At 42.0% G+C, this 14,057-nt stretch overlaps 1 protein-coding gene across 3 annotated transcripts in view; it reads right to left on the bottom strand.

Annotated features, from left to right (window-relative positions):
• The window catches only part of Fam135b (family with sequence similarity 135 member B), a 272,906-nt gene that overhangs the window by 100,208 nt on the left and 158,641 nt on the right, over positions 1–14,057 (bottom strand). For all 3 annotated transcript variants that reach the window (XM_005354527.2, XM_026782497.1, XM_026782496.1), the window contains exon 4: positions 1,738–1,877. In XM_005354527.2, the coding sequence (XP_005354584.1) occupies positions 1,738–1,877 (140 nt within the window). The remainder of the gene's footprint in view (positions 1–1,737; positions 1,878–14,057) is intronic.

The following is a 14,057-nucleotide window of genomic DNA, read 5'->3' as shown; positions in this document are numbered from 1 at the left end:
ATATATCTTTATGTCTCCTAAATCATCTACGTCACTACAGCAAATATGAATAAAATATCCAGAGGGCCTCCAGAGCCACTCTTTGTGTTAACTGTGAAACATCCCACCAGATTCCTTAGCTTCTAGCTAGTTAGCTCTCTCTGTACTCAGTTCTGGTTCGCATCCTTGGCCTCAATGTAGAGACTGCATCTTCTCTTCCATAATGTGCTTGTTGTCTAGTCACCCATTATCCAAACATGTGTTGTACACAATATTGCTACCTGCATCTATAAATACGTCATCTGCTCAGGCAATAAGTAGCAGCTTGATTTCCATAAATCCATTGATATGCGTTTGAAAAGAACTAGTATGTTCATATGCTCATCACAAGTGTAATCTTTAAGACAGATCTTATTCACTTTAGCTCTGGATATAATGATTAGTTGAAACATTTCTTGCTATCATATTGATTATCCATAAGACAATAATAAATACTATCTTATAGAGAAAAGTAAGTAGACATGCAGAAGAAAACAATATGTCCTAAGAAACACTTTCTATTTAATGCCAGAGTGTTATAACTTACAAGGTTGAAATTGCAAGGCTCTAAACTGTTAAGGGCAAGAAAATATGATGCAATTGAAGTGGAATAATGCCTAGAGAGCCAATATATCTAATAGGTAAACGGTAGTGCCAAAACTCCTAGCAGATTCTCCCATTTGCTACTTTCTCTCCAGCATACAGAACAGACTTAGTGAGTGCTTAGAAAGCCTTGGCTGAAGAGATGCCTGAGTTAATGAATAAGGAAAGAGTAGCAAATCAGGACCAGCCTCCCTACATAGAGCACAAAAGATGTGTATAGGAAGCCAATAACCGGAGTACAAGAACGGTTATCAGGTGCTCAATGGGAGTCTACTGTACAGCAAGGGCCAGGCAGGGGGGAGCAGAAGTACTCTAAAGTTTGTTTAAAGTAGAGGTGTTCTTCACATCAGACATGCCTCCATTGTGAAATAAACAGCCAGAATGTGGGAGCAAAGATTCAAGCTATTGACTGCGGGAACAAGAACAATAGTCCAGAGACCTTGAAAATGTATTCATTTAGCAAATGAAAATATTTTATTCAAGCTCCAATCGAAGCAAACAATGTGCCAAGGCCTCTAAACTTAGTCTGGTTTTCCCTCTCTCTGCAGGAAAGGATTCTCCCTCTTCTCTGTCTGATGAATTCCATCCAGTACGTGCTTCTTAAAGGGCACTCCTCTGTGAACTGTTCTAGCTCTAGATTGGTCATCCCAAAATTCTTTCTCCATCCACGGAGCTTCTTGATTTCCTCCCAGCTATGGCAAGTTTTGCTAAGCAAGACACATGCTTATAAATTTGCTCGCTCACTGAGCTATTAGCCCCTTGAAGTCAACAGAGTTCGGAACCTTCTTCACTTCTGTGTCTTATCCTAACCCCAAGTTAGTAAAGAGCATATAATCCAAACCACCTGCTGAAGGATTTCTGAACAATATGCCTGAGTAGAGATACACTGGAGCAAGAAGGAGCGACAGCAAATGATCAAGATTTCGTGGAATGATCATGTGTGTGATGAGAAGAAGAGAAAAAGCCATCAGAAACAGGTGAATATAGGATCCATAAATTCTTACCAGATCTCAGAATCAATCTGTAGCTTCTTCATTCACCCTGAATCCAGCAATGAAAGGGAATAGTTAGCCAGGAAAGAAAACCTTTCGCAATTGGCAGGAGATCAAGACTTACCCTCTCACCATCTAAGAGCAAATGAGCCCGGAAGAGCATGGCATCATTTACGGGAACTTCTTCATTCCTGTATAAGATCTGGAAGATGCGGCTATGCACGGCACTCTCATGGACACAGGCTGAATGCAGGCTGCTGCTCTCTGCAAACAGGAAGGAAATCAGTAGGAGGCCATGAACTTCTAAACTACCCTGAAAACACAATCCCATCAGGTTTCTTTCTGGCCTTGGGGATACTAGGACTCAAACCCACATTCTAGTTTCCAAAGCTTAAGCTCACAAGTGAATGAGTCCCCGCCATGGGAACATCTGTGTTCACTGGTGTAAACTGTCTCTCAAGAGAACCTTGTTCAATGTCTTATACACCTCATGACTTTGGCAAAGTAACTCTTGCTGTGGGCAGTATTCCTACCAGGAAGTTAGTGCCTGCAAAATTCCTCACCTGATCACAGGTCGGTTCTATGAGTTCTTTTACCTCCATCCAGGAAACAGAGCATGATGAGTAACTAGAGGAGGTTGCCCTCTTTCTACAAAGACCCTGTAACTGCAGAGCATCCCCCCAAATGCAGCTATATCTTGTTTGATCTGAGGACTGTTCTGTCTAGAATTTTAGGCAAATGTCACCTTCTCATTGTACTGCTGACAAGCACTTTGATGAACCAAATTATGTAGGAGCTTAGGTGTTTTCTATTTTATAATCCCTAAATAATATTTCAATGCTAAGTTTAATTCAAGTAAACAGTAAGGTTAAGAGACCCTATCTGCATCCATTCTGCAGGGTCATCTAGTGCATGAAATAGGTACATGCCTATAAATGCTTGCCACATAAACTTTTGAGTGAAAAAAAGCATGCAATTAGTTAAAGATAAACAATGTTAAAGTTCATGCAAATCAATGATTGGTATTCATAATAATATCTACAAGACATACTCAGTAGTTTCCAAAGCATTTTAAATGTGTTTTTCTTAGTGACCAAGAAAAATTCTAGAATAAGTAAGATATAGACTATTGCCCTAAAATTAGAGGACAGTGCCTTGGTATTTCCTTATTGGGAATTGGATGCTTGTGTTTATCCCATATTCATAGGTTAAAACATAAACATCAGTGAGATACCACTTGAAGATACTGGTCTTTGAGAGGTGACAAGATTATAAATAGCCTAACAGTAATGATGATATTCCAAAGAGACGTCTGTGTCTCTCAATCTGTCTATCCACCAGTTGTAATAATGGACCCACATGAACTGGGAGGCTGAATGAGAATTGTTACCCATAGGCTGTGGCTTTTGAACATGTGATACTAAATGTTGCCACTGTGTGGGGAGGTTTAGAAGGTATGGCCTTGCTAGAGGAAAAACGTCACTGGAATCAGGCTTTAGAAGTAAAAACCCTCACCAACATTCAGTGTTTTTTTTTTCTCTCTCTCTCTCTCTTTGATTTGTAGTTATGGTTGAGGGTATGAACTCTTAGATTCCTGCCCCAGTAACCAGACCTGATGCTTGGTGCCATGCTGACCCCACCACTATGCTGGAATCTAACCTGGGACTGCAAGCTGAAATAAATTCATTCCTTTATAAGTGTCTTGATGGTGATGTTTTATCATAGCAAAGGAAGAGTAACCAATATAAGCTTGATTGAAAAAACAATGATCTTAGAAAAGAAAGTAATTTTCTCAAATAGCAAATATAAACTGCTCATGGTGTCTGAGTATCTTGGAAATAAGGATTGCGGGGATTGGCATGATCTTTCAACACTAGGTAATGTCCAAGCACACACTTCTGTAGATAGAAAGCAGAGACCATGACCCCCTGTTACCTGCAGGGCCAATAAGACCTGCCTGCTCTAACTTGTCCATCATCAGGAGGAAATAAAATCACAGTCCTAATCCAGCTCCATCGAGACCCATTGGATCCAAGTTGAAATGACTTTTAAACAGAATCTTCTCTATGTACATATTCCTCTGTTTTGATTTCCCATACTGCCCCTTTGCCTCTTCCTTCCCCTGTCAGAGCCTGGTTGATCTATAAGTCAGACCAACAATGTGGAAGAGGATGGATGGAGCGAATACTCTGAAGGTCAGAGCAGCATGAACCGTTGCTGCCAGGAGGGACAGCTGGCAAAGAAGCACAATCTGTTTCCTTTTTGGGGAGGTGACATCATCTCTTATAACAGCAGCTTTTTCTTGTGAAAAAAAATGGGCATATCCACACTGATCAAATGGGATATAAAGAAGAGCCCACAGACCAGGATCCTATGGCCTGGCGCATACAGGGGCTGCTGTGTACAAGGTGATGGCATTTTAGCTGTGTTGAGGACTGGCTTTCTTAGTAGTTTCTGTTGAATGCAGTGACATAAAACAGGTCTCTAAGGACAAATGTTCTCTGATCAGATTGGCAGACAAGATCACAGGGTACCATTTGTCATCACTGAAGATTCCAGAGTCCCACAAGACTCTGCTCATTCCAGGACAGGGCACCTAGCAGGTTGCCTGGGACTGTATTGTCTTCTATCACCACCAAACAAAGGATTCTATGTTTATCCACAAGGGAAGGTACACTGATCGCAAGACACTCTAGTGGGGAACACCAATGAGATTTCACCTGCTTATGTAGCCCCATAACCCCATTAAGATTCTTTCTCCTTCAGTGAGTGTAGTCCATGTGTGGATATCCCAACCTGTCTCCCTCTGCTTGGCATCTCGAAGAGAGCACAATTCCCATATCAACAAAGCTACTTGCTAAAACATTTTACCCTGGGTCCCCTGCTCTCTTTGTGGAGGTTTCCACATCAGACTAGAGGGACCCACTAATATCATCTGGCTTCTTCAAAGCCGCATTGAAAAATAAATTCAAAATGTGATTCCCATGTTGCTGGCTGGTGGGATTAGGGCTTACACACGATCCATGTAAAAGATCTGGCAGTCCATTCACTCACTGAGGTAGCAACAGCCAGGGTGGGAAACAGGAACTCCTGAGGAACAAGGACTTTATGTATTTATTTATTTGCCTTGGTTTTTCCTTCTGCGTATGTGAAATTTTGGGGGACATTAGAAAAAGGCGCAAGGAACCCAGAAATGTAATATGTATGGTCTATATCCCTCATAGACCTAATGCGCAGTGGCCAGACCTAGTGATAAAGGTCCATATCCCAGCTACTCAGGAGGCAGAAACAGAACAATTGTATGTCTGCCTGAGCTATAAAGTGAGTTCAAATCTAGCCTCGGTAACTTGGTCCAACCCTATCTATCTCAAAGCAAAAATTCAAAAGGACTAGAGAAGTGTCAGAATTGTAGAAAAGTTACCTGGTCTGTGTAACATTCAAAACATGATAGCACCAAATGAGAAAAAGAAAAGAACTTGTGCACACACTGAAGAGTTGTACTTTCTTATATTTTCGCTGTATTGATGTGAACTGAAATTTCATCACCCAAGGAGCCTACTCTGAGTGGTCTACAAGAGAATGTACATACAAGTCTTCAGAACTATGTTTTCTTCTGCATGTCAGGGATCACATCTTGGATGAGGAGGGCAAGGGCTTTAATTAATATAAAGAAAGAAGAGAAAGGGATTGGAAGAGGGAGAAGAAGAAATTGGGGAAAAGAAGGTGGCACAGAGGAGAGCAAGCAGGGCAGAGATAAGCACAGAGGTCCCTACTATACACAAAATGCATCTCAGCAGCTGTTCCTGGATTAGGTCAAATGGCAAGAAAGAAAACAAAGTTTTCTACTTGATATTTCTCTTTCCCCCTAAAATTAATCAGATGAATACGGATCATAATTACAGACCTCTTAATGTTTAAAATTCTGATGATGATCTTCCTCTGCTGAGACACCCCCCTACACACAAAGGCTCTGGGAGCATGGAAGACAAGCTTAGAACTGCCCTTCATCCCACAGAACCCAATGCCAACAGCAGCCTCACTGATCATTGACGTGAACCAAATAAAATACTGAGAACCAACCTCTGAATTTTCTTGAACTCAACCCACACGCTAAGAAAGACTACTGCCTACCCTATTAGAAAGAGCATTGGAAAAGACCCATCTGAATGTGAGTCCCTTCTGGACCTAGTCACTTCTACACTCACTCCCACTACTTTTCTGGATGTTTGGCCTTGGTCGGGGAAATGAACCCTAGCTTAGATAATACAAGAAACTGTCCTTCCTAGTTTCCAGGAAATGGTAAATAAAGAATAAAGTTTTTAACTGTAAAATTCTCAAAACTCAGATTTCCGAGTAAGATGACGTGAGGCTTAAAGATGGCTGTACCCTCTTCATTTTCTGCCTGCTTCCAAGAAAGACGGAAGGCTACTTTGAAATGAAATGATTACTGTTTCCCTAACAATTCAAGGAGGAGACAAAACAAAGCCACATTGAAAAATAAATTCAAACTGTGATTCCCACGTTGCTGGCTGGTGGGACTAGGGCTTACACATAGCCAGTGCAAGTGATATGACTGCCCATTCACGCACCGAGGTAGCAACAACCTGGGTGGGAAACAGGAACTCCGGAGGAACAAGGACATTATGCATGCATTTGCCTTGATTACTCTTTCTGTGTGTGTGAAATCTGGGGGGACATTAGAAGAGGCAAGCTTTCCTATCCAAAGAGATGTCCACACACTCTGTGGAATGAGGGGAGACTTGGTCCAAAGAAGAAAGGTAAATGAAGAAAGTAAACACCAAGAGGAGAACTCTCAATGCTGTGAAGTTCAGGCCCTCCTGGGTTAGCCCGGTTTCACTATACCACGACATGCTTCCATGGGATAGAAAGATTGAACTCTGTTGAGCCACAGAGGAAAATGTGGAGTTGTTTCTATGTGTTTGTGCTATGATAACATATTACCACATACCAGGCATTTTCTAATGAACAAGAATCTGTTGGCTCCAGAGTGCTGGAAAGTCCAATATCAAAGGGTCTCTCTCCGGCAAAGATCTTCCTGCTGTACTATCCCCACGACAGAGGAGACATTAACTTACCCTTTTGTAGTGGTAACTATCCTGCTCCCCCAGCAAAGTCTTAGTTTTGTTGCCTTCTGAAGCCCCACTTTACAACACTATTATAAAAACTAAAGTTTATTGACAGTTTTGGAGGTGAAAAACATTCAAAGCACAGTCATATCTAAAGAGTTATGAACTAGAAGCTTCCAGCAGGCTCTCCAGAGGTCTAATCAGATGTGTGGACCATCAAGGAGCTCACCACTAAGTCATGAGCATCCTCATGAGCTCCAGTGATCCTCACTTCTGTAGATTCAGTTGCCAATTTAATGCATAGCAATGATCAGATCCAGAGTCTGGAAAGGAAACCATTTAACTACGTAAGCCCAGGGCTTTCTGGACAATATGAGGTGGGGAAAGGTATTTCTGCTAACAAGGAATACATAGCAAGCATTCATATGGACAACTGAACCAATGTAATTCTCTGTGTGCTTTCAATTTGTGAAGCACATCTTACTGGTGACACACCAATAAGATGTCATTTTTATTGTAATTACAATGACTCTAGGACATTTTTTGTTGTTTTGTATTTAAAGTGCTCCACTGTAGATGAGATGCTGATTATTTTGCATTTATAGGTGTGGGTATAAGTTTATGCCTCTCACATAACCCCAGATTAATATATTTTATGACTTTTAATAAACTAGATCCATTCACGCACACGTTCAAGAGAAATTGCTGACCCATAGACACAGGATCTGAGCAGAACACTGGGATTCAGCAATAAGCAACGTTGTAGAGTTCTTTGCGATACATGTCTGTTTTATACTGTTGATTAAGAAATAAGATTTTTTATTCAACCCAGTGGACCCCATAAAGAATGCCTCATTGTCTGTGACGCTGTATTATTCACAACATCTCACAAAGGATAATTGAAAACTGTTAATTAAGTTGACATTTTATGTATACCAAATTGAGTTGGGAAATGGATATTTTTACTAGCTATGTGGTTTCAAAAACCGCTTCTATAATATGTTGTAAATAGAAGGCAAATTTAATTTATTTTTTTCTACAAAGTCTGACTTCCTTCCTCTTTCTTTTATGATATAAAAGTTCTTGATATACACAGCGTTCTCAGCAATAATTTCTCTTGTTATTAATTTATAATTTGACAGTTTCATCAATAATACTTTCTGGCCACATTCAGCCCTTTCTTATCCCCCTTACACTGTTATTGATTCTTCTCCCTCTTCTCTCCAAGTCCCCCTCCCTCATGTCCTCATGTCTTTTTGCTTTTGCTTTGTGACAAACAAAGCCAACTTGTGTGGACATGGGTGTGAAGCTGTCCACGACACGTAAGTGACTCATCACTGGCTGCATCATGGAAGACAATGACTTCCATTAGCTCAACTTGATGGATGGGTGCTCCCATAATACTCTTCCTGCTTATGACTGGATGTTTACAGGTTCTAGAACATGGATAGGAACTAGCTTTGGATTGTCAATTTATATTTCATATATTTGCATGCTTTCTATGTATCACCTATGCATCATTTTGATTATATGAGCTTTCATTTTAACCATGAGAAAACTTGTAAACATATAGTTTGCTATGTGTTCAATATCAAATTGAACAAAAGAACATATCTGGAGAATGGTGGCTGCAGATTGTGTTCTGTTGTTGTTGTTTCAAATTTTCCTATTTCTTGACATTGACCTGACTTATCATTCACTATTCAGCTACCCAACCATACTGGATAAATATAGAACTTAGTCTCTTGCTGGTGAGAATATAATGGAAAGGGCTACTCTGCAACACTCTGGGTGGTGGTTACTAACTTTTTTTCTCTCACATTCCACCTCTGGTGATCTTTTTCATTGATTCTGTTTTATCAAAGTCCTAGAATAATGGAAGAGTAGGCTCAGGGTACCAGAGTCCTTCCCCACTACAGATGCTCAGTCAATAATTCTATCAGCTACTAGCGAAAGCGAGGCTGGAGGAGGACAACTTGACAAAGCCATCCCACACCAGAGGGATTCTTGTCAGGATCACAGTTCCAATGCTGAGGTTTCACACACCTAACTTACTCTGCAAGAAAACTCAAGTTAGAAAGCAGGCTCTATATCCTGGCACAGATTCATACTCACAAGAGGGAAACTAAACCCAAGGGTCAAATTAAAACACCATTTAAATGTCTGGCAATAAGCAAGAGCTGTGGCTGCCGTTCTCCTATCAACACTGAGTGGGTTTAATTACTTAATTATAAGCCACAATGACCTGCCTGTTAGATTGAGCCCAGTCAGTCCGGCACTTGATATCACTTTATTGGTCACTAATGTGCACTGCTCTATATTCACAAAGGCAAAAGCCTAGCGTGAAGCCTGCAGCACACTCTAGTCCTCCAAGAGCCCACCAGCTGGGCCTTCCTCCAGATTGGTCCCCACTGCTGAGCAGTCTCAAGTACTTTCATTTCAGTAACCGAGTCTAGTGGACAGTCTTATACCTATTTTTTTTTTTTAAGAACAAAAGGCAGATTTGAGTTGCAAGATGTGGGTTTGTTCTTAGCACTGGAGTCTATATAGTGTATATTTGTGCACAAGGCATCGTCCAGTCTGAGCATCAGTTCCCTCGGCTGTGAGCTGGGACGGGGAGAGCACCACCATCCACGTGGGTCTCTGACAGTGCTTGATGTGGGGTGAAATGTCTGATGGGTAGCCAAAGCGGAGGACAGACATACTATAAGATGAAAACTGGTGACCAATGTGGCTATAAAATAATCAACTACAGGATATTTACCAATAGAACTCTCATGGGAGAAAGGGGGTGGGGTGGTAGAGATCTTTTGTTGTTTCTTACTCTGAGAAGGGAGAAGGCTAGATGCACAGTGCACATTGCTGGGATGGAGCACGGCAAAGCCCTGGGATTGCACCTGAAGAACTCTAGGGAACACTCTGAAATCTCTCATCTGTAGTTCCTTCACAGGAAAACCAGCACTCGCAGTCTCCGGGCCCTCCACAGCGGCCAGCCCACACTCCTCACCATTCTTGAGGGGAAGTACCTAAGTTCGTGTCACCCCTATTCTGTCACTCAGGCTCCCTTGGCCTCTTCAACAACCTCTTGCTGGACCCATTTATTTCTTCTTCATAAACTGAATTCTCTTCTCTGGAGAATCTCAGCTGGCTCCAAGTGTTCATACACTTTTATTTATGAGGCAATGAATGTAGCCCTGCCTTTTTCTGAGTGGGTATGATGTTTTATGCTCTTGACCTTTATTTCAAAGATAAAGCATAAGCTTATTATGTCCCAGACAGACCCTTCCATTGTGTTTATCATATCTTCCTGAGCTAGATATCAAACAAAGAACATGTATAGCTTGCTGATGCAGTCTGTTTCCAGCTAGGTTGTCATACTGACCAACAGTTCATACCAATATAATATCTCTTGCAAACGGTAGTATAGACATGACCTATGCCAAAGATCACAGCATGGGACTCTCTGAGAAGGGCATAACTACAATGCCACATTATAATCCTGATTACACCCTCACGCATAAGAGCACATGAACACACACACACACACAACCCCCCCACAAAACCACACACATAACACACACAGACATAGACACATTCCCCTTAATAAATCATCAGAAAACTCAAAAACAAAGGCCTGCTTATGCGATTTGGGCCGTCCTGGACCATCTGCCGCAGCCATATGCTTCCCAAGGAGAACTAAGTTTAGCTGCAATCGCAGCTAATCAAACATTTGTAAGTGCTGCAGTCTCCGTGCCTGCTCCTGAGCACTCTGGGGAGCACAGGTCTGCTCTCCAGCTCATGGTGACTTTGGCTTAGGTCACAGAATACAGCAGAGAATCATGGGTTGTTACACAAAAATCTGGGGTCCCCACAGCCACGGCTGAATAGGCAGGATCAGGTCGTTATTTTGCTTTTGTCTTCTATAGAGGCAGAGTATCCAGCTGGTAGGACAGCCTCAGCTCTAGCATCTCAGCAAGCCCAGAAAATATCAGCACCCAACAGGGTTCCCACAGTGGCAGAACATGGTCCTGCCCAACGGAGGAGCTCCTTGGAGGAGCTGTCCCATCAGTGTTTCACCTGCCCTCTCCTGGCTCATTTTCCTCTGTTGCCCCTCCCACTTGAGAATTCGTGTACATACCTAGCTCTGATATATAGTGCGGAATGAAGAAAGGATGATTTAAAGATACAGCATTACCTAAAGTATAAATACAAGTTAAACATAGTGCACGCCAGGCATGGCAGTGAACAGGGTCCTGTGGACTATCAGCTAGCTGGGCACAAATCCTTTAGGTGCTGTGGGGAACCTGAAGGCTTGGGGAAGAGGTCAACATATTAAGTCACAATAGAGAGATATACAGAAAGTGCTGGGCATCAATTATTACAATTGTTCCTACCTGCTGCCATTACTAAACATGATCCCTTGTTAAAATCAGCAAGGCATTTGCAAGCTAAGGCTGTTTAGCCTCACTGCTCCATGCCTGCAGGTGTGACCTTATCTTCTCAACTTTTCACACTGTCTCTCTAAATTACAAGGTGTTCTGAGTCCCTTGACCTTCAGGACACTGGAAGGGTCACCAGTATTTATTCTCGATACTTGCACAGAGATGCCAAACACCACAGTTTGGATGTGTAGCTGCTCTGAATGTAGACTTTGGAGTTACTCTAGGGTCATATCTCATCTCTCTGATTTATTGATATCCTCAGGCTTTCTTGTCAGGCTATATATCTTAGGGACATGACATACTGTGTGATCTGGATTCTGAGGTCACTTTACTCAGCCCTATTCTTGGCTGAGCCAAGCCATTAATTTTTCCATTGGACATCGTGGGCATGGATTGGAAGAGCTGTCACTACCCATGCCGTGCACTCTGGGACCCTTCTCGATCTGAACTCCTGCACTTCCTGCCTTAGCCCCACGAAGCTATCACAGCCTTTGGAATGGCGGAGTGTGTGACAACACCACTCACTGTGTTCGCACTTGGATGACAGGGATTTAAGGAATCCATGCAGGGTCTGGTGTCTTCCCATTCTTTAACCCATTTCAAGGATACCAGGAGCTAGGCTTCTTGACTTGCCTTCTCCAACATGATAAACTCAAACCCTCTGAAACCATGAGCCAAAACAAGTCACCCCCCTTTAAGGTGTTTCTGCCATATATTGAAGTTGTGATGACACAAAAAATAGTTACTGGTGGTCTTGGACACCTTGGCCACAGCCACTTGGCCCTTTGTAAGCTATTATGGGCAAGGGTCAGGGTGCTGCCTGCCGGTGATGACATAATTTAAAACATCCATCACAGGTTAATGATTTGAAAGCTTAGTGCTCAGCCATCTGTGCTACTTTAGTATGTAGAGCTAATCTGAAGGAGGCATGTTGCTGGGTATAGACTCCTGGAGTTTGTTTTGTACTTGGCTACTTCTGGTCACTGGTTCTCTGTTATGATGTGACATCCTCTACCAACTCCTCCAAGCTGTGCCACCATGCCTCACCTGACATGATGCACTAAAACCTTCTGGAACCATGGGCCCAAATAAATACTATCTCCTCTTTGCCATTTCTGGGATGCCTTTTGTCATACCAGCCAGAGTAACTTGCACTTGTCTTCAACGTCCCTGTGCATCCCCAGAGCATACCAGCCCTACCCACTATCAAGCTGACACACACATATTTTCTTTGCTCATTCCACCTGGCCCTGGGCCTGAGAAAATATATACTGTAAATGATGAAAAGGTCATGGCTGTTTTTCCTGCCTTTTTTTACATAGGAATTTCCCCTTCCTAAGCCAACTCTTTTTCAATGATCTTTAAATGTACTTTCTGTATACACTCTCATCAGAAATCAAATACACAGTAAAACCAAATTGCTTTCACACACGCACACACACATACACATTTAGGGAACAGTAGCTGGCTACAAGTATGTCTCCGCTGGCTTCTCTTTTCTTTAATGTTACACTCATTCTGCAGCACCCTGAAGACTAACTTCTGCCCCTTCGTTACCTAAATATGTTTCTGTCCAAATGACTAGTGCCCTACAGGTTTTCAAATGGCCCAGAAATGTTCCAGTCCATACTGAACTGGTTGTGCAGTCTTTCTTTAAAATACCCTCTAATCTTGATATTGAATTGAAGAGTCACTGGTCCTCCCATACCCATCCCTGGTAATTCCTCTGTCTCCTCTTTAGTCATGAATCTGTTAGTTGGCAGACTCTCCCTAACAGTTGTACATTTTCTTCATATCATACAATGCCACTTGTATTGATTGACTACTCTTCCGAAAAGGTGTCTCTGTTATGCATTCTTCAAATTGTGCATATACATTGGAATCTGGCACAAGGGAATTTAAATTTGACATGATTAATATAAGAGACTTCATACATGAAAGAAATCTCAGACATCAGATTCCAGGTCTTCTTTGGAAAAAGTGAAACACAGGCTTTTCTTTAAGAAGGTTATGTGTAAAATAATATTTGGAAAATACCTAGTATATTGCTTCTTGTACACAGTTATTCAGTCAACAAAAATTTATAAGTGTTATTACTAACAATCATTGAGAGTATGGGTCAGCCCCTGACACATATCTCAGAAGGCTGAAGCAAAGCCCATTGACTTCAAAGGAGGTAAACGAGAGCATTCATTTCCAAGGCTCATGACTTTTATTACACCCTAAACTTTAACAACGTCAACCGGAATTGTTTCAAGCCAAAGCCGTCAATACTGGAACACACGTGAAGAGGTTTCCCACAGGGTTTCAGTAAAAGGAAAGAGGTATCTAAATGGAGTCTAGAGATGATCTTAGACATACCTGCTGGTTTCTGTTATTCGGATGCCTTGCCTTTACTTAAATCTAAGTATGGAGTGATGAATTGCCCAGGCACTAAGTCCTGGCAACCAGAAGATAACTTCTGATCCCATAGGCCTTAGTCTATACAAAACAAATAGTTTCTACAGAGGAAATAGTGATCATATGCTCCGTTCTAAGGCTGTAAGTTGTGTAAAATTAAAACTTAACACAGAAATACCACATGCTTGAGGATAGAGAAATTTGCCGTCTAGACAGTAGAATGAGTACTTCCCCATGCTATTTCAGTTGCGACTTGACAGAGGCCAGGATATCTATGAATCCACAGACAAAGGAAAACACAAAAATAGAGCTGAGGTCTGGCTCAAATGGTAAACTGATTGCCAATCCAACAAGAGGTCCTGAGTCCAATCCTCAGCAATGATATAAAAAAGCCAGGCACGGTGGTGCACAGCTCTTAACCCCAGCTCAGGGAATCTAGAGAACAAGACGATCCCTGAGGTTTGCAAGCCAGCCTAGCCCAGCTGAATCAGCAAGCTCCATGTTCAGTGAGAGAT

This window comes from Microtus ochrogaster, chromosome 15, assembly GCF_000317375.1.
Source record: "Microtus ochrogaster isolate Prairie Vole_2 chromosome 15, MicOch1.0, whole genome shotgun sequence".
Taxonomy (NCBI): Eukaryota; Metazoa; Chordata; class Mammalia; order Rodentia; family Cricetidae; genus Microtus; species Microtus ochrogaster.
This window is presented reverse-complemented; position numbering and strand designations above follow the sequence as displayed.